This window comes from Abramis brama (genome assembly GCF_963993115.1).
Source record: "Abramis brama genome assembly, chromosome: 11".
In the NCBI taxonomy this organism is placed as follows: Eukaryota; Metazoa; Chordata; class Actinopteri; order Cypriniformes; family Leuciscidae; genus Abramis; species Abramis brama.
The window spans coordinates 12,079,464-12,102,179 of record NC_139973.1 but is presented as its reverse complement, the minus strand read 5'-3'; the positions used below and the strand labels follow the sequence as shown (position 1 = coordinate 12,102,179).

Genomic DNA, 22,716 nt, shown 5'->3' with positions numbered 1-22,716 from the left:
GTTTCTAACCACAGGTCGAGAGCTGTCGTTCCAACTACATAAGTTTGCGATGCTGTTTGCGAATGTTCGTTAGAACGATGGTTTCGGGAAACACCGACTCGTTGAACTATGCTGATAACGACGGAACTTGTGAACATAGTTGGCTAACGATGCTTTTGGGAAACGCACCCCTGTTTAGTTCCTTCTCTATAAAACCCCGCCTTCGAAAAAGTGCAATGTGCTCTGATTGGTTGGCTAGACCAGTGTTTTGTGATTGATCAGCCGCTTTGAGCGTGTTTTGGAAATCTCACGCCCCTTACCATAACCGTGAGGTTTAACTAAAACAGTCCTTACCCCTTTTTTGCATATGCCTTGAGCAGGAATTATTTAAAGTTTTTTTTTTTCAAAATTAACAAAATTTAGTCAATAAGATTCAAAGTCTTTCTTCCCAAATGTGTTTTTGTCTTACCCTGATTAACTATGGTAAGCCCGTTAAAAGTATTTATATTTTAGACCGCGCGGCCATATCCGTAAAAAGAAAAAAGTTGCTCCAGCTTGGCATGGAAAGGTTGAAATGGAGCATGCTAAATCTCAAACCTCTGGGGAACCTATGTTGTAAAAGTGACACGGGGATGGCGTTTTTATTACTCAACAGGTGACCTTCAGCTCAGGAGGCTTCCTCAGTCCTTAGCGATTGTACACACTGTAAAGACAGTAATCGTGACGTTGATTTTACATATCAATCCTAGCACGAGTCCGATGATGAAACATTGGAAGAAATGAAGCTAGCGCAAGTTCTGCCAGGAAGACTCAATCGTTCGCATCATGTATTACCTTCTCTCCTAACCAATCATATCCTTATAGCCAGTATAAAAGGGTGGTACTTACTCATGTCTGAGTTCGCAGATGCTGTCGCTTCAACCACCTCCATCCTCCCCATCCACCACCAAGACGGGACTTTTCCTTCATCTCCCTAACATTCTATGCTGGGTCCTCCCCTCCATCACCTCCAGACGGGCTCTCCCCTCTACCCTGAAGACGCCAGGATGTCCTCTCCTCCTTCCACCCCACCACCACCAGATGGCCCCCTTCCTTACTTCGCAGGGGGTGAGCTGCGCCCCTGCCTTCGTCTTCAGGCAGGATATGCAGATTCCGTACCCTCGGAATGCGAGTTACGGACGGGGCCTACGCCAAAGAATTTGATTGTTTGCTGAGCTCTTAAATAAATGTTTATTGTCACAGTATTAATTCTCCCGAGTCTTTCTGGTAGAACTAGTTATTCAACCCGAAACTCCATTGCAAGGAGGACTTGAGCAGGATGTTTCTTAGTTATACGCTACTCATTTTGAGGTACATTATGAGATGGTGCAATTGTTATCCCTCACCATCAGCTTTAACAAGAGTATGTCCATCAACAAACTGATGTGTATATTCCTAATTTATTGTGGTGCACATGAGGGAACCAATACCAGTGCATACGTTAGCACAGCACTAACGTGAATGACTGATGTAACAAACGTTTGTAAAAGAAATCTTGCTCCATCCTTTACTGAAAGTAGTAAGAACAACAGACAATCTGCATTAATGGACACAGTTTTAGGTAATAGTGGTCCACAGCAGATTAACAGAAGTGTTTCAGTAAGACGGTGAGTTAGCCGGTTACCTGGAAACTTACACAATATAAAACACAAAACTAAGTATTTTGAACACCCGGCATTAAATATATACATCTTTCAAGAGCAAGCGTTTTTCGAATCCCACGATTTGAGAAGCAGTCATCAGTAATACATAGAACCATCCCAAAATGGGATTCGAATTACAAATGACTTGTTTAGGTGATTCTGAGTCGATTCTTTCTTTTGGGAGACAATAACGTGCACTTTCGACTTAACTTTGTAGAAGATTTACATTCACAGACAGCTTTATTACACACTCCATGAAAGGGAATATTCGAAAAACCATAATATGGGCACTTTAAAGAGATACAGCAAATGTTCCCATTTTATGCAGTTATCACATCTATTCAGCGGTCTACCAATACTGTTTGGTATCAAGCCAACCCTACTCACAGGTACCACTGCTTATTGATCACATACCATCTCTAAAGTTAGGTATCCAACAGGTGGGCATGGAAATCTAAGGCTACAATAATCAATCAAAATCAACATACTTTGGGAAAAAAAGAAAAACGCAACAAGCCATTTTCTCTCCCCGGGAAATGATTGCAATCCGTAACAGTCGAGCGGTAAGGAAGTGCAAGCTAAGGAAGAGATCAATACGCAGTTGAAAGAGCGAAGGTCTGGGGGCAATCAGGTGTGGCCAGGTTCACAGTCAGCCAAAAAAGGACTGAAGCTTGAGAACCGTGCTTAAACCTTTTCACCTTTTCTGTAGGGAGTTGTGAGCTGGACAAGGATACCGAGCACAGAGAGACGGGACCTTTTCCTGTTTCTGCAGGGTATTAACTGTGTTTTGTGATGCTGATAATCTGATGAACTAACTAATCCCCACATTCTTTCATATAATTGTTACCTATAATCCTTGGGATTTTAAATGGCACATGAAGAATTAGGTGCAGCTAAAAGCGACCTGCTGTGTTGGGGGAAATTGATCCTGTCTATCCTCAATTTATTGAGTCTAAATGTTGTGCTACTGGAGAGGCGGAGAAGAAGATGGGTGAAGCATTGAGAGGACCAGATCTGCACCTGTGCAAGCTCTTTCCACAGACACTAGTACATTCGCTTTCTTGTATTAAAAGTTTCTTCAGTTTTTCATAATCAGAATAACAACAAGCACAAATGAAGACCTCTTTTAAGACAACAATCAATGGCATATTAAATGTGTAGCTACCACAATTATGGAGCAGCCCAGCAGGATTTCTGGTGCCACAAACAAGAGATAACGAGAGAGATTGTCCCTGTTTGACAATGGTTTTGGCACATCCTGCATACCAATTATTAAGCTCTATTTTGCTAATCTACTATCACAGCGTGAACTTGAATAATAATGGCTTGATTTAATTGCAGGTATTTCCTGTCCATTACAAGTAAAGCTGGTTTGGTAGTTAGCTGATAATAGTTTTGTATTTATTAATGTCTGTAAATGATGCATGCCATTAAAGATAATTACAAAGATAAGTAAAGCAGAGTACACAATATATTTAAATAAGTTAGAAGTTAAAAAGGGTTCTACGCCATAATAAGTGTAATTAATCACAGTTAAAATAATTCTTATATATTTACTAATACAAATATTAATAAATAATAAATAAACTGTCTTTAATAACAGTATTTATATTAGTGTCTGTAATGCTATTTAACAGTTAATAATAATACATTATAGCTAATATAATTTATATTTCTATAATTTTCTGGATTGGAGAAGAAAAGTCACCTCTCTTCAATAAAAACAAATAAATAAATTAAGCACAAATGAGATGGTAAATAAATGGAGATTAAATCAGGGTTGCGTAATATTCTAAGTTTGCATTTCACTGTTTTTATTCATTTTGAGGAATACTGAATGCTTTTGTGCAAGTGGAATGAGTAAATTCATGCTAACATTTAGCCTACAATACCCATCATGTTTACACACATCCCACACAACGCCTCTGCACTTACTCCCGATTTCTCTCAACATGGGGACAGGAGAGGTGTCAATCAATACATGGGAAACCAAAGTAATTTGTTACTAATTTGAAAATGTAACAGATATTTTGTTGTAAATTTAAAAGTACTGCATTACTTTACTAGTTAAAAAGTAATCTGATTACGTAACTCGCACTACTTGTAATGTGTTGCCCCCAACACTTCTCATGAACATATTAACTAGGTGACAATGTTCAGCCAACAGACAAATGATTTTCTGAATCATTTATGACTATTATTCCTTAGTGCTTGCACATTTGTTACACCAACTTTCCGTGCAACCTGTTGGCATTGGTTTCAGCTTGGTCTTTAATCTGTTTTTTTTTTTTTACGTGGCTGATTACAATTTTTTAATCACTTTTAAAATATAATCATTATTTTCCCCAAAAAATCTAAGAACTGTTGTGGAAGGGTACAACGGTTGCTACAGTATGTCCCTGTGCATCACACCCGACCCATGCAACACGATGACGCACTAGAAGTGCATTTAGCGATTCAGTTCCACAGCACAACCAAAACCCTCCCACTGGAATCACTGCTGTGACTTCTGCGTAGGTGTTTATTCATTTTCTAGAGTTTCCACACTATGTAATACGGCAGTGGCCCAACAAAGGAAAGCAAAAACAGCATGAATGGAGCATGATGGGAGAACGGATGCCTTGGTGAGGGGCGTTGTTGAGTCCTAAACATTATAAGATCTCATTAAGATCTCCACTACAAGTACTATACAACAAACAGGCAATAATATACACTGCCTCTAATATATACTTTGACAATATATTAGCATTCTCCTCTTTTTTGTTGTGTTAAGTAAAAAACTGTTTTTATTTACTAAGGTGGACAGTGTAAAGGCCAGCTGCAGAAAAAAATGCATTTCGCTTTGTTGGTTGAGCTGGTCCTATCACAGATGTGCAAATAACCTGCCTGACAATGTAACTGTGTGTGCGGCATTTCAAGAAAATTAAATTGTTACCAACAATAATATTGGGAGATGGAGAGACACGGTGTTGCAGAGCAGGAGATAATATATTAATGTAAGCATTAAGCACTCCCTTTGCATTCTGACAACTCATAAAACCCACGCAATAAACCAAAATGAAAAGATAGGAAGATAGTTAGATATTTCATGTTAATTGACTTCCATTCATACAGCGGTGAACGCCAAATTCCTCTGAAAAATGAAACATTTTGTTACTTCTTTTGGCTGAATATGCAAATAAATCATGTGAATATGCATGACTGGGTTCGTTGCAGAGGTCACAATCTCTGTTCCATTCAGATGCAAGTCTAAAGAGAATGTCAATGTTCCAAACTTAAACTACATTTAGACCTTGAAAACTTTCAGAATTCTTGAATATTCTTGTCTGCTGTGAATTCTAAGAAACATCTCCCTTAAGGCTCTTTTAACACACTGTTAGGTGGCATATCGATCGATAGCTGCTGTTTCTTCAGCATTATCCAACCATTCTCTCTGAGCCCTGGACTATAATAATTGGAAGTGAATACACACTCAGATTTTCAAGGATGAATCTGATGTATTGGGAGCCAAAGACAGAATTGAACTCCAGAGGAATTTACCATCCATGTGAAGAGATCTGTCACAGTCGTCCAGATTTACATATGATATCCATCGCACATAAATATGGAACAACCGGCTGCTTTATTTAATTTTTTATAACAGTAGATCCAGTCGATACATTTTTATGATGAACTATTATATCAAGTGGCAACTACTATGCAAAAAAAGATATTCTTTTCCTCTGCCGCTTCCTATGCCTCAGTTTAAGTCAGTCTTTCAATCTCAAACTTTTTCTTCCTCTGTCTTTCCCCTGAAGCTTTTCCGTGCCTCAGGGGAGATGAAGCTTAAGCATTGGACTCACATCTCAGAGGGATAGCTAGTGGCCCTGCTTTCAACTCAAACCTATACAGCCATGTGTCACCTATGGGACTGAACTGTAACTGCTGAAGGTGTGAAAGAGAGAATGTGAGAGTGACTGAGAAATAGAGAAATGGAGACACTAAAGGAATAAAAGTTCACACCAAAATGAAAATTCTCTCATTATTCATGCTGTTTTATGGAAAATAGCTGCAGATTCTTTTAAAAAAAAATTGTGTTTGACAGAATAATAATATAATATAATTAATCGAATGTAATGTAATATAATATAGACAGGTTCAGAATGACTTGAGGGTGAATAAATCAATGAGGCATTTATATAGCGCTTTCATATGTACTACTGTACATCCAAATAATGACAGAATTATTTTTTTTGGAGTGAACTATCCCTTTAAATTTATCAAAACGACCTTTATAATGACCAAAACAGAACATCTTTATGGACATGCATTCACTCACCATATTTATTGATGACACAGGTCCAATACTATTTACGAAGATATCAACATCAATGACTGTCGGTTTAACTGCAGAGAGAGAGAGACAGAGAGAGAGAGAGAAATAAAGTAAGATGACATGAGACTCATTGCCACAAAACAAAAATGTTTCAATGAAGAAAACATTTTTTGTGTGTTTTTTTTAACTAATATTAGGATTTGTTTTACTCTACAGCTGTTTATGCATCCTGTGTGAAAGTAACTTTTAACAAATGAACTGTCTGTGCACCAAGAGGTCATAAACTTTGTGATGACGTCACACTGCATAATCTTCTCTCCCTGAATCCATTTGAAATCTCTTTTAAAGGATTTCCTCTTTGAGCAGTTTATCACAATAATCTACAGTTTTAAACATTAGCTTGATTGACATTAAGAGTGGCTGAAAAGCACTCGTCACTTCTGAGAGATGAGGGAGGGAGGGAGGGAGGGAGGGAGGGAGGGAGGGAGGGGGGGGGGGCAAAGGAAAGGAACTGTGAGAATTTCATAATAAGTGAAAGCTTAGGTCTGACAACCCTCCATTAGGAAAGCATTTTCTGGAGCCGAAGAGATGAAGGAGGGGTTCATTCTTCACAAAAACAACAAAATGACAAAAAGACAGTGAGTCAAGTACATCATATCATTCTGATAGCAGCATATAGTGTCAGCCATGGTAATGTTTACAACTCTAAACTCTGTGAAACATCTAAATTTGTCACGATTTGGATTTGTCACAATCACGATTTTTTATTTTCACGGCCCGGAAACATTTTTACTGAGAGCCACCACAATGTTTTGGAATCTAGAGGTATATTTAATAAATAAATAAAATAAATTTTATTTAAATAATAATATAAATAGAAAATCATAAAACTATGCGGATTAAATGGATTAGGCATCACAAGTAGATTTGGGAAGAAAAAGTAGGTTGCTTTAATTTGAAATAAAATAAAATGTCATAATCTTTAAAGAATATAACAACCGCAATGGAGAAGAGTATTTTTTCGTGTTGCCTTAGCCAACCTCTGACCACTTCTGTCAGTCCAACAGCGGTTGAATGGGCACAACCCCCTCAGGTGTGCTTACACTTAAATATGAGCATGACATTTTCAATCTTCCCTCTCATTTTCTAAATGCCTTCTTCACTGAGTGTGCATCAAAATAAAGATTCTCATCTGTGCAAGAATTAACAGTGTCAGTTACCTTGATATCGTACATGCTGTCTAGAAGTAATGCAGACAGTACCACATTAGGGCCCTAGTTTATGAAGAGGATACATTTAAATTGTGTGTGGACTTCAAGGTTTATCATGGGTGATGTATGCAATTAATCACATGCAGTTGAACACATCCTCTAAATGAGACTTCAATTCTACCAAATGTTAGCCATGTAACTTACTATATATCATTCATTCATTCATTCGAAGGTTTGATATAATGTAACCTGCTGTTTTTATACTGTCTCTTGTTTGATCAAAAATACAGAAAATGAAGCAGAAATATTAGAATTTAAAATAACTCTTTTCTATTTAAGTATATATTTAAATTTAATTTATTCTTGTGATAGCAAAGCTGAATTTACACATAACACAAGGCATTTTTGCTTAAATACCAAAAAAATCAATTGTCAAAAGTTGACATTATCCTAGGAGTTCTTCCTCTAGTTGGGATCATTATCTTCCAGCCGTTTAATATTAGCAGCGGTGCAGAAGTTAGTTCATTAGCTTCAGACTTGCTGGTGCCACAATGGCAGATCTTAGATTGTATATACTAAAGTGTTGACTTGGGCCTCTTGTGGAATTCCCCTTTTTGCACTGTTTTAACATAGTTCTGATCACGTCATCCCTGCCTAATCAAAATCTTGCTTGAAACGTTTAGCAATAGTCATCATTCACTTTCATTATGTATAAAAGCAGCTAAATATATTATATTTAGCTGAAATGCTCATTTAATCTGTTGTTTTCTTCATTTGACTAGACTATACAGTACATTGAATGTGTTGATTTGAAACCAAGACCATGTCTCTGGCTTAGTACAGTACATGCTGCACTGCTATAAACATTAAGCATTTATTAGGTACAGGCAGTACTTCATACCTGTTTTAAACTTTTATTGGATATGTTTGATTAATTATAAAGAACTACACATCGCTGTCAACTTTGAATGCGATATGGGAAATAACAGCTAAGTACCATGAATATTTCATTACTCACGTAAGTCACAGTTCATCATCCAATGTCCTATTTCACAGCTGGAAAATTACATTTACAGTTTGTAATTGCTTTCAATTTACAGCAATGATACAAATTAGACAGATATTGTTGCTGTGCAATGATAATGTGCAATAAAGCTAATGAGCTTAGTGTTTGGATCTGGACACAGAATGTTTGGATGCTTTTCCATATAAGATTTATAAATCTCTCCCTGCTGTCTGGCAATGTCATTATGCCTGAGCCTCACCATCCACATGTCTTCACTCTTCCTCTCTCACACCTTACTTAAGGGAGGAAGCATGGTTATTCCATGTAAACTCTTGCTTGGTAATCGTCTGGCAGCTGTGGGGTGGGATCATGGGTCTGTCTCCGACAGAGGATGTCCACTCATTGGAGTTCGGATAAGGACAAGCACCTGCATCAAATGTCACACTAACTAATTAATTGTTCTACACACACACCGATGTGCAGACCTATAGCCAAAAGAAGATAAGACAAGGAAAAAAGTGGCAAACTAGGTAAAAATAAATGTATAAATGACTATTTGGAGGCATAATACTTGCAAAAAGACAAGTTAGAAGGACATCAGAGTAGAAAACAGATGCTTAACTTGTGCAGCAACAAACCATTTCACAAAAGCACTGTTGATCTTAGAGACCAATGGTGCCAGTGGTTCTACGATCTACTTAGGCTTACGATGCTTTTGAGAAATGTAGCCCAGATCCAGATCCAGTACAGTATTTTAGTGAATCCGCCAGCGCATACGCCAGGTCATATGTTATGACCAGTATGTTTATTGAAAATAAGGATTATCAGTAATGTTCTTAATAGCTTGCCATTTCACTTTTAAAAGTCATCTGTACCCAGTCTACACAAATAACTCCCAAAAATCTCATAAGCAAACTCCCGAAGACCTCATAGGCGACCTCATAATTTACAAATGAACATGGACGTATTTGGCAGATACTGGAAAAAAAAATCTTATAACATAGGAGAGAATGATAGAAAAACCATAGAAATAAAATTGTTCTGAGCTAAACAAATATATAAATAATATATTATGGCAGTTTGGTATGTATATTCAAAATGAATAAATAAAATAAGGTATCTGTGTGCCTAGCTGAATTATTCTTTTTTTTTACAATTAATTTAAATAAATATGAGCCTTTGAGTCCAAGATTGAAGATCAGATCAATTTTGTTGAAGAGTTATATAAAATATGCATGTGATAAAATAAAGGTGTTTATGGTGCATGAAGAAAGCAAAAGCAAAATTTTCAGACCCTAAAAACTATCTTCAACAGGGCTGCCAACTCTCACGCATTGAGCGTGAGACTCACGCAATTGACACTTTTCACACGCTCTCACGCCACACATCCATTTTCTCACGCACAGAAAAATTGCGGAGCAAAGAGGTACTTTTGCTATTAAACTAATTCTCAGCTCTTAGATTCCGTCAATTTTATTACGAAATTCATATAAAAATACGTTTGGCGTTTGTAAATGTGACGTGACAGATCGCTGAGCGCCTCAGTTCAAGTGCACGTGAACCGATCATCACTTTTTTATTTAAAGATGCAGTACAATTTACCGAAAGTATACATAATATCGACCAATTAGTGTTTTTCAACCATGGAAAGAGGTCAATATAACAGCAGGAGAACAATTATGTCACATAACGTTACATTTACCTCAGGAAAGCCATTTAATGACCATATGTTAATTGAATAGAAAAAATAGCTAGAGAGGAGATTTTGCTGAGCATTATATTACATTTTTATTATATTTTTACTTATGTCATTAAATAATTGTTATTATAACAAAAACTGCATTATATTTAATTGAATTTGTTATTTTTAACCTTTAAAAATACCAGCAGATTGGGCCCTCTATGTTTACAGCATTAGGTGAGATTATTGTTTAAAATAAAATTTTAAATAAACATGTATCCAAATGAGTCAATATTGAATCAAAACCGGAATCAAATCACAAGAATGGAATTGAAATCTTGAAATTTTTGTCAAGCAATAATAAAAACTGTATCCTACCAGTCATTGTACAATGTAAACATTGTAACATGTTGTCACTAAACTTCATAAAATTCTATTTAGTTACCAAATGTTTTGACAATCACAATTAGACTTATTGTGATGCAATATTTGTTTTTACATATACACCCCCCCCCCCCCCCCCCCCAAAAAAAAATCTCACTCCAAGCTAAACTCAAAAGTTGGCAGCCCTGCTTCAAATAAATGGTTAAGACAAAGTCTATACAAGTGGTTAAACCAGGGCCTAAAATTAACACTCGCTAAGCGCAAAATGGGAGTAAAAATCTGAGTTGGTGCAGGCGAGTATATGGAACGGTGTCAATTGCCAGTTGGCCAGTAATATTTTTATGAATTCTAACAATGCAACGTTGTGCGAACATGAACGTGAAGAAACGTGAACGATGCTCAGAACAGTTGATGAGCCAGTGCTGCATCGTCAAAGAAATTGAGCTCTCTTTCACGTCATCACGCACTTCAAAGAACAAATTCACAATAAGTATCCTAGTAAACATAGTTGCTTATGTCTTAAAGGGATACTTCAGGATTTAGCATTAAGCTTTGTATTAGTAGAAAACCTGTAGTATTTTCGAATTACTGTGCTTTCCACCCTCATATCCCCCTGAGACGAGAGATTTATGTATTTTTTGTCTGAAAAAAATCCTCCGATGACGCAAAAATCGTCATATTGCGTCATCGGAGGATTTTCTGGCCAGAGGCTAAAGACTACAGCTAGTAGGAGGGGCTGTCCCGCATGTTTTCAACCCGCCCATAGAGGGTGGGATCTCACTCACAGAATGTACACACAGTGTCAGCCGTCTTTCTTTGGAAGCTAAGCTAGCAGGCTCTTGTTCTGTGGAGAAAACTGAGTAGTAGGAGAAAGCTGAGTAGTAGGGGTTACCATCCCCCTTTTCCCGGACTTGTCCGGCGGGCGAGATCGTTCAAAATGTCCGGGATTCGGCTTTTGCTTTCTGCAGTCGCCATTCATTGTTTACATGCACACCTTTTGTTTCAATCTAGCTGAATTCATTCCGATTGGTGAATCTGAATGTAGTGTTTACATGAACGCTAAACAAGTGATCGGTTGATGTGCGTTTTAACATTGCGTTCTCCCGCGCCCCTCAGCCTCGTCCTGCTCACCACAGTAAACATGATGAATGGCGACTGTAGAACGCAAAAGCCGAATCCCGGACATTTTGGGGCGATCTCGAAATCCAGGGCAAACTCGTCACGGAGACTAGTAGCCTAACCTTGTTGTTTTCAACTGCGCTCTCTTACCGGTAGGCGTGGTTTGGGACTGGCCTCGTAGGGCAGCGAAGCAAGTGCATTCTGGGAGTTGTTGTCTTTCATCCACATAAGCCAAAAATACATTTTCTGGCTTTTCTCAGTATAGAAAGCTCCAAATTCAAAAATTTCTTCACATTTCTTCTACATAAATGACTTATTTTAAATACACATTCATCTTTAAAGAGGTGAAGTATCCCTTTAAGAGAACGTAAATAGTCGACAAATAAAACATGTAAAGTATCAGTAGCATCAGCATCAGTTTGATGGCCGGTAAAACAATATTTATGGCCAGTAAATGTTCAATTGGCAGGTGTGGCAAAAAGTACCCTGTGTAAAACATTTATATGCATTGGAAGACAAAGCAAATTACAAACAACGAGTGAACTTTTTAAAAGCACCCCCCCCCCCCCAACAAAAAAAAATAATTAAATAAATATATATATATATATATATATATATATATATATATATATATATATATATATATATATATAAATATATTATATATATATATATATATATACACACACACACACACACACACACACACACATATATATATATATCAAGTTCAGAAAGTTGAGAAAAGTCAAGTTCAAGTTTTCTGAAGGTTCCAAAACAAAATCACCATACCTTAAAATCCTGAGAAATTCATCTATAGGAAAAATATATATATTCAACTTTTTTTCCATGATACCGGCCTATACCTACTGTACACCACGGATCTAAAATAATGTTGCACATCAGATGTTTTTCCCAACAGTTAACCAAACGTTCACATAAGACATAACAGATAGTGTTTGCGTGAATACTCGCCAAGATATTTTGAAATACTGTAATTCTGTATATGTGTGTATATCAGGATCGTGCACTGTCGGAGGCGTCTTTGTGCATTGCACACTGCACAAACGCGTGGGATCTGTCAGTCAGCATGAGTAAGATAATTTTTCAGGGACAAAGGAAAGGAACTCCTCTCAGAAAATGTTCAAATAAAGATACTTTTAGATGTTTAATTGCTATTTGGAGCATTGGGATACCTAGACAAGGGCTTAATGAACTCATTTTTGTGAAAACCTCAAAATCAACATTTTTCACTTGTTTTGCCTATAGCTCGAAGTTATCCTGTGCGCATTCCTTTTGCCAGCACGGGTCACATATGTATAAAGCCTTAAGATACTGAAATAAGTATAGGTGTATGATGATCCTGGAATGGTTTGAAAAATTTAGAAAAAAAGATTGAAAGAAGATAGAGGAATATTAGCTTAAGCTAAAGTCTGCTCTGAACCCTGTGACAGTCTTGTGCTATACCTCTCATTCATCTGTATTCCTGCAGGTGCACTTTGGGCCTCCCTGCATCTTCCTCCATGCCTCCAAATTATCGAACCACGTCATGAACAATTCATCGGTGGGATTTCACGCTCAGCTTCCGCCCAACATTTAAAGAGCAATCATTTAAATTTATAAGCTCTCCCTTGCTACAACCAGCCATTCACGCTTGCGCTGTAAATTGCACAAACATCATTATGCAATCCAGTCCAACACAGGTCTTATGTCTTGGCAAATCAAATCAGTGCAGAAAGTTTTGTAGTCTAACAACACGATTTTTGTCACATGCAGACAAAAGGATTCATCATGCATTTACATCCCATCATGCCGCTGAGGGATATCCTTTCTCTTCAACATCACTGTAATAAAGTGCATGTGCTTTGAAATGCGATTTGACAAATAGTCCTTTGAGACACTAATGGCTTGAGTCCTATTGTTATCTAGCTAACATGTATTGACAGTGGCACAGCAGAATGCACACTCTTACAATTTTACAACTCTCTAATGGCATGGGTGCTAGGTTGCTAAGATGTAAATTCCACTGGGCATTTTGATAGGTTAGATGAGACAGAACTCATAATAGCTGAGAAATTCATGGACACGTAGCCTATCTCACAAAAGTCGCCACAAAAGCGAAGGAAGTGATCAGCATATATCCTTTTTGTAAAGTGACCATGTCGTGGCCGGACATTGTGTTGTGTCTTACATTTTCTGTTAGCCCAGCCATCATCATAGAGGAGAAACAAATTAGCAGCAATCAAACCTGCATGGCCACATTTAGCCCCTGCACCATTATGTTCCCTCCCAGAGCTGTGTGTGTCCATCGATGAGAGCATTAACATGCAAGCTCTCTGCCCAGAATCACCATAGACACACTAATTAAATCACCCGCAACAGACCGAGAGCAGGAATATTAATGATGACATCCACCACCCCATAAACAGCCATTAAAACTCTCTAAACACAGAAACCATGAACCAGTTAATGATTCAACCATTTAGAGGTAAATAACATTTGATGAAAAGTCTGTCACAAAACCTAATGAGCTCACTATGTCCACTATCTACATGTACAGCTATCTATGTGAACATAAAAGGAAGTTCACAAGAAACCAATATGATACTGTATGTAGCAACCAAGTAGGTCTATAACGCCTGAAGAAAGTTATCTGTTACTTTCCCAAAACATTTCAAAGGGTCTTGCTTGGCTAGACAGTCAAAAAAGAAAAAAAAAGTGATTATTTATATTTATATGATAATTTATAGATTATTTACTGATAAAACTTGGCTAACGGTACACAAATAGTTGTCCCTTGCATATAACTGATTCATCTCTTTAATAAGCTCAAAAGAATGAGCTCATACAAACATTGACTAAAGTTATAACTTTTTTATTGGATCAATCTATTTTCTGACGATACTATTCAGTATGAAAATGTACTTACATTTATTAATAATATTTCCCACAGCTAATTAAAGAAAGATGGAAATCTTTTAGTTGAACTTGTTGCAATGCTTGAGATTTCCTAATCCCAGATGAATACATGCAGGATACAAATGATTTGAAATGATTGTGCACTTAAAATTTCAGTCATGTTACCATCCAAATGGAATTTTAAGTGAACAGAAATGCCCTTTGTATTTTTCTTTTTTTCTTGTGCACTAACTCTCATTAGAATATTAGTAGACTGCCTGTTTTATAACATTTAATTTTTTTGGTCCCACAACAGACATTCAACTGAATATAAGTAACTTAAGAGTATACTAATCTGGGTAGGGGTGCACAAGTCGCATGTAAGTTCTTGCTTAAATTGGAACATAAAGTCCACACTAGAGGCTTAGTAACTACTAGCTAGTTTGTAACTAACTCTGTACTTTATTCGGTTGCACCATTTGTTCTAAAGGCAGAACGAAGCTAGTAGGTTGTGTAACGACTGAGACAAGTCAGGCACAAGTATTTGTTATAGTTTAACAAATGATATTTAGAACTCACTCTGGGATCTGTGGCCCCATCCCCCCAAACAGGGCAAGAAGGTCTTAGTTACCATAACCACAATCAGATAAGTTGGTTTTATGACTCTTAGCAATGTGAAACTCAAAGAACAGACTCTCCTGCATTCATTTATCGATGAACTGATTAACATGAAATTAACATGCATCCCAGAACTTTTTGTGAATGATTTACTGTCTTGTGTTGTGTCTTTTAATACTATTATCTCTTTGATACTATGTATTTTATTATAGAACCAACGGTCAAGGTATCCTCACCTATACCATGTTTGGTCTCTATAAATTGGTTCTTTGAAATCTTTGAAGATCGAAATGATTGTGTACATGATATGCCGATAGCCATGCAACATATTAGTATTACAAGAATCTTTCTTAGTTTCGTCATCAGAAACCAATCCAGCTGCCATTGCAAATAAGCACGCTTAGAACAAAGATTTATAAATCAACGACAGAGGAATCTTCCCGCTGGGAAATTCCACCCTCCTCATTGGTCAAGCAAACCCAGAGAGGTGGGGCCTTTCTCAGGCTTTATTAGAGACAAATCCACAGTGACCACTCTCTCTCTTCTCTTCTGGCCTCAACTGCTGCTTCTTCAAGTTGATACTGTGGGGACCCCCCCACTGGAGCCCAAGGGCCCCAGCAGGCCGTGAGCACCGCCTGCCATCCTTTCACGCTCCCAAAGGGAGTCAGACTGTCTTTTCTTCAATCCAACCAAGAAGAAAACTGTAACCTTACCATCACTCTTGCAACGATCAACTCTTGGCTTCTCGGTACGTTCAGGATGCCGTGCTGTCCAGCGTGGCCTCAGCAGGCCCCAGGGCAGCAGGCTTCGACTCACCACAGCCATGTGCTCACTCAGGAGAAAGAGGATTCTCTCAACCACAACAGCATCAAGGACAACCTCAGGAGTTCAATGTCTTCATTCAATGCGGACGAAGTCCATCGCAACTCCCACCATTTGCTCTGCGTGTCCTGCCGGCCCAGAGCCTGCAGGCCACAGTCTGCACTCCAGCCATGAGAACAGCGTCGAAATAACCATGCAAGTTCATCATATCTTCTCCATCCAGCAGAGAAGAAAACGATTGCAACATGTACAGTGACATTTGACACTCACGGACCCATCAACGAACTCAATTTTCAACCACTTCAAGAATTGTGTCCACTGCACAGACCATGCAAGTATCAATTTAATGAGGTGCTCTGAAAATTATAAGCTGATGGTTCTTTTCATAGTTAAATGGATCTTTTCCATAGTTCCCTTTCCTGCTTCCAGTTCCATTCTATCACTCGCCATTTTACCTATGCATGTATGTATGTATGTATGTTTGTTTAGTTTAGTTATGTTTGTGATTTAGTTAATAAAACTTGTGCACAATATGTATTTGGTTCTGATTCTCTGCTTGCAACAAAGTCCATTTTACGATCTTGATCTTGTTACATGCTCTAAGCGCTGTACATGCTAAGAAATAATTATTTTTCGGTGGCCATGAAAGATACGCTTTTATTAGAATAAATGAATAATCAAAAGAGTTTGTTGGAACTGATTAATTGATTGTAATATTAATTTAGCTACCTCAGGTTAATCCAATTAACTGACCCAAATATTAATAATTAATCATAACTGATAATTATGAGTTATTATTAACATTTCCTCTTTGAGCTAACTTGTTACAGTTGTTGTAAGTTCTCTGTAATGTACAGTCACATAATATGATGTTTACCCTCAATATTCCAATAGCAGCCTTCAAATACGTGAGCAGAAGTTGTGTAAAAATGTTGTGAATTTCAGTTTATCCTTTATTTTAACTTATTTTGCCTCACGTAACTAACTGTAAAAATAAGTTTCCATTAAATACAATCCCACTTAATCATAACATGTAAAAACACTTATTATGTATAGGTTAAATAACATTCAGAAACTGTTTTTGAAACTAAAGTAATAAGAATCAATAAATAAATACGGATACAAAAAAAAAAAAAAAACCATAAGAAATTACATTTATTTATTATGACTTTACTATTACTATTACTATTTAATATGATTTTATTGGACATGCACAACACGGGCCAATGCACAGAGTGTTGCGCTGTTTAACTCCTGATCGGAGGCTTCCATAAATATTTAGTTTATACGTAGAGTTTAATGGTGGAATGCAAAAATATTTCGTAGTGCATAAGTTGTAACTTAGTGTCCATTTACGTCAAAACTAGGCTAAGTTGTAACTTACGCACAGCTGGTGCAACCAGCCCCTGAACCCTAACACCTAACCCTAACCTAACAGTCTACAGTCTACTAATACTCTAATGAGAGTTAAGCCGGGTGTACACTGTGCGATTTATTATAGCCCTTACGATTGTTGCTTGTCAGACTGTAACACAATCCTCGCTGTAAGTCATGTCACACTGTAAGATCTCAGTTGTCATAAATGCTAGACTGTACGACAGTCAAGACTTGTTAAAAACGGATGCACTTGTCCATAGTTTGGTAAATTAAAAAATGCATGATATGGCTTATGATAAAGCTCCCACTGTAATTAAACTGCAATTTGTATGAAATCTGTATGACAATTCCTCCCAAATTTCATAATCATAACATAGGCCTACACATACATATATTGAATACATATTACAGTATATCTAGCCAGAATCAAAAGGTCAACCAAAGCTCCAGACTAAAAAGCAAGACTGCGTCTTTAGTCTGGATTCTGGAACTTCACCTGCTAACAGGCAACAGCAAAATTAGCTCATCGTCTGTGGTTAGACTGACAGAAAGTAACGATTTAGAGTGAAAACTAAAGGCATCTCAGCAGTTGCTTCCAAAGGGCTGATGCTAGTGCTGTTACTTCATGTCTAGACTTTATCAAAGTCACACAAAGCAAGATCTAATAAAAGAACAAGACAGCTTTTCCATTCCATTTTGCACATTAAATTTTAATAGATATCCCCCAAATACTTTTCCTCCTTTAAAATACTGCTGTGTTGTGCTTTGCTTACGAATATGAACGGCTTGGATTTATTCTCTCTGAAGCCATGTGAACATCCATTCATCAGCAGTCAAAATGAAAAGTGGACAGGAGGGATTCTAGGAGGCTAACATTCGTCTTCACTTACATCCAAACCCTAATGAAAGATTGCTCAGGCAAATCGAGAGTGTACCATCTCGGCTCCAAAAATGCAATGCCTCCTGAGACGCTGCAATTCAAATTCCATCCCAATCAGCTGCCTGCAAATATCCACCGCCTGTCGGAGCTTATATTAAGACCGCAGAAGCTCTGAGAGCCTGGTTGTGTTAGAAAGTGATACATTTTTAATGCTATTCACAGGGTTCTGTGTGGGAGGAGCTGAGGGAGGGTCGGACCGTCACAAGCATTGGGTAGTAGGAGATATGACTTGTAACTTACACCGCTGTGAAGTTTGGTGTAGTTGTTTAGTTCCATTAGAGAAGTGTGTGTTGCCCTCAGGAAATTGTCTGTGCTCTTATTCATTAACCTCAAGTGAAATAACAGCAGGGGTGATTGAGCGCTCACCAATCAGCACTGTGGCTTGGGGCAAGGCGAATGTCCCTCTTGAAACATTTGCTGGAAAATATTCTCAGTCTTTTTCCAAGTCGTTGCAATAGCTTTTAAACACTTCTTTGGCTAGCGCCTAAACTGTGAGTGCCTCTTTTTTTTCTCAATAACAAAATAAACACACAACAGCGGTGAGAAATTAGCAGTTAAAAAAGCATCCGATCATGGCGACGTGCATATGTATTCACCAGCTCTGCAATTCAGCTATAATATTCGGTAATATTCTGCAATATTATTGACTTGAATGCACTGACACAATTGGATGAGAACTGAACTGAGCTGGATTATGACATCACTGTTTTCTTCAGAGCTTTATAGATGAATTGAACTCATTGCAAAATTGATTAACTTTACACAGTTATAGAACCAAACTGAGTCAACACTGAACTAATTTCAACTGAATAATTACTGTTTACGATTGTCTTTTTAGAGCTGCTTTACAGCAGAATTAAATTCTGTTTGCATCACTGCTTTGAAACAATCTGTTTAGTATAAAGCACTATTTAAATAAAGGTGACTTGACTTGCGTCTTATGTTTTATATACCGCTTTGTGGAATATATTGGTTTAAAGCAAGCAGCTTTACAGTATTAATCATGAAAAAATGGTGTCAGTGACTCTTTCAAATAGAATTACAACTTCAGTGTGTTCCTGTTTTTACTCAAGGACTTCTGAACATGACGGACTGAACATAAGAAATAAACCGAAGATGATTTCCATGTCAAAGCACACCTACCTACTACAAAACTGGTACTGACCATTGGTAGATGGTAGATTTTTCAAAACTCCTGAAACAATCTCCAAACAAACTTAATTTTAGCATGATTTTAATCAAAATTACGTCACTCCAGTTCGTTGTTTGCTTGAAGTATATCGAGGCCTTTAAAGTGCACATTGGCAAAATTTTGCAGCCAAAAAAGCTAAAATTGTCTTTTGTTAATAGTGTAGATGTATGTACTGCTCACACAGAAGTCATTTTCAAACTAAGAAGCTTTCTGTCTGTGACCTGTCTGCCAAAACAACACCGCTCCCTGTTGCCGGGCTTCTACATTGCTTTTAGGGCTATAAAAATACCTTTGGAATCATTGTAGACTAACATTTCCAATGAAATGCCTGTCAAAACTGCAAAATAACAGCAAATTGTTCTAAATTGCAAAGCTGAAATAAAAAGTACTGCATGCTCTTTAAAGTGCATTTCTTACCGGAAAGATCTTTCACATTATAGTGGTGTTTATGAGTCAACAACAGAGAATCATTGGCCAACACCTTTCATCTCCTCCTGTTTGGCGTAGGTGTATTCATAATGTTCTCACAGTATGCGATCCAAATTTCAGCACAGTTCTGCAACAAAGCAAAGCTGGTGTTTACTCTCCATTTACATATGAGCTTTAAATTCCAGTAAACCAATAGCACCTCGAGGCTTCTAATGGATTATAGTAGTATTTGTACCAAAATGCTGTCGAATTTTACATCCCAATAATACCACAAACTGCTGTATTATTTATAACGACACACCAGTTCTCTGTGTAGTGTGAAGTTGGCAATGAAAAAAAACACACAAAAAAACACTGAATGCATTAATCGTCCAGATTTTCTTGCTATGGGTGATTGTGAACTCTGTGAATGCATCATCAGCCAAACAGATGTCTTTGAGGCCAGCTTGCATTTGTGTTAAAAAAAACACACACACAAGTCCGATGACATAATCCACACACCACTCCATGCTGTTTTTACAGATTATAACTTAAATACTTCAATTTGTACAGCAACACAATATCTCTGCTGTCATATTGGCCAAGCACTGAAAAATAGCCAAAAACTCACCGCGCATTAAAAACTGTCCATATGAGGTGCATAGACCAAAAAAACTCCAAGGAAAATGGTCAATGGGACACTCTATCAATGAAAATAAATAAATAAAAATAATCAAAGTAAAGATGAATTTGACTGATAGCATTATTTAATTGTAACTTTTTAAGATTTCTATATATATCGCAATATATCGCTATCGTGAGCTCTTTTGGTCACGATAATCTGTATGCACAACTGCTGTTAAAGTCATTAAATAAAAATCAAGTTGATTGTTACAGCCTAGAAAAATTAAAAAAAAAATCCCTTCCGTTTTTACATTTAAAAACATATCCAGAGCAAGTATATTGTCCACCATCTGTCCACCCCTGCATGCCATGGCCACAGAGAGAATGCTGGTGCAAAAGAAGAAATTGCAGGGAAAGAGAATCAACAGATCTTAATCAGATGATGTGGTCATCGCCAGAACCTCAGCGAAGCAGATGATGCCTCCGGACAGGCTGACGTGTGGGGGCATGTAAACATCCCTCGGGGGGGTTAGTGCAGCGGATCTGTAGCAGGGTAATGACCAGTCAAAGGAGGAGTATATGTCACAGTGAAGTTGAACCATATCAATGTCAAACACTCAGACGCACAGGAGACATCCGGGAAGATGGGGAGGGCATGATAAACAAGGCTGATATGACCGGTGGGCAAGTGACCTCTTTATCATCTCTTTCTCCCTCTCCTGTCATGTCTCATCCGCCTTTCTTTTCACATGCCTGTCTTCAGCTTTCATAACGTGCCTCATTTATGAAACATCCCCCCATATGTGTAAATTGGCCTTGAATAAATGGTATTAATAAAGTGCTTCTTTCACATTTACTAACACACATTTCTATCAGACAGACACCCATTCCTTCTAGCCCATCAACCCCAGTTTGTAATCCTCAGCACATAATTCACACAATGTTTTCCCTGCAATTCAGCTATCCTTAATTGAAAAGGCCAGTTGTTTATTGGTCATCAACTCTGTACAATCACACATTGGGCCATGCATAATGCATAAACATAACAAATTACAGTACATTTCTACAGTGTCATTAGTGTGGCTATATTAATATGCATATATTTGCATTTATTATTACAAATTTTATAAATGAATGAGTATTTCTTCAATTATGGTCACTTGCATGTCCCAGGGTTTCATATTATTTAGAAAGTGCCTTAGCAAGAAAAAAAGCTGTTTATTAAAAAAAAAGTTTAAAATGTGATTTCACATAATATACATTAATAGTGTGAAGAGTGTCTTTTAAGGCCAGTAGTTGAAGACACATTCTAATATGCATATTGCTGTAGAATATTCATAAAATGTAATACTAATGCTAAAATCTATTACTTGACTGCAAGTAATTACTTGACTGATTGGCAGGTATACATACAATCTTCTAAAGTGCCTGCATTTCAAATTTTCCATTCACATTGTTCGTCTATATTCGTGAATATTATCTAAACAAACAAGATTATACGGGTGCATAAAAATGTGCTCAAACTTTAAAACCATGTGAACATTAATTATGCTCCAATGCAAACCACTTTCTCATAAATATGTTTGTCATGTTTCATAAATGAGGGCCAGGACAACTATGTCCAAGCTGTCTCTAATCCTCTCCTGCATCTTCCTACATCACATTTAACATTTTATTCTCATCCACGTGTCTTTTTATTTTATACAACAGCTAGACTTTTAGGAATTCTACATGAATGTATGGGTTGGGAATGGAGGGTTGTGTGTGTAAGGGAGGTTTGTGTGTGTAAGGGAGGGAGAGGGAGAGAGGGAGAGGGAGAGGGAGAGAGGGAGAGAGGGAGAGAGAGAGAGAGAGAGAGAGAGAGAGAGAGAGAGAGAGAGAGAGAGAGAGAGAGAGAGAGAGAGAGAGAGAGAGAGAGAGAAAGTGACAGGGACAGACAGGAGAGGGGTCCTGGAATTACACCCTAGTCAATTAAGTGACATACGCTGACAGAGACGGCACACAAAACAAAGCTTGTGGCCACAGGCAGAGTTTTGCCTTAGTAGTGCAGATCAAATTAATAGTGTCCTTGTCAAGGCAAGTTATTGTATTATTTCCATGGAGAGAAATTAAGAGGCTTGGAAGAGATCTTGTATGATTGCTGGCATTAAGGACACAGCAATAGGTGAATGATGTTGTACTTGGTATACGATAATAGGTACTTGACATATGAAATCTCTGGTCTTTAATACAAAATATAACGATACAGGAAAAATTCAGGGAAACAGATAACACACCTCAACATTAACGTAGACAGGACAAAGAACTAATCAGAACACAGGGCTTAAATACACTGGGACTAATGAGTAAATTAACGAGACAACAGGTGAACGGGATTACTAATCAGACACACTGGGAAACTGGGTCACAGGGAAACAGGGAAAAAACACAATAGCTGGGTTTCCATCCAAACGTGAAGCG

At 37.5% G+C, this 22,716-nt stretch overlaps 1 protein-coding gene across 1 annotated transcript in view; it reads right to left on the bottom strand.

Moving 5' to 3' along the window:
- gabrg3 (gamma-aminobutyric acid type A receptor subunit gamma3) overlaps positions 1-22,716 on the bottom strand; it is a gene marked incomplete at its 3' end in the record, with an annotated part of 124,336 nt that overhangs the window by 78,955 nt on the left and 22,665 nt on the right. The window contains exon 3 of the mRNA XM_084128016.1: positions 5,980-6,047. Within this exon, the coding sequence (XP_083984142.1) occupies positions 5,980-6,047 (68 nt within the window). The remainder of the gene's footprint in view (positions 1-5,979; positions 6,048-22,716) is intronic.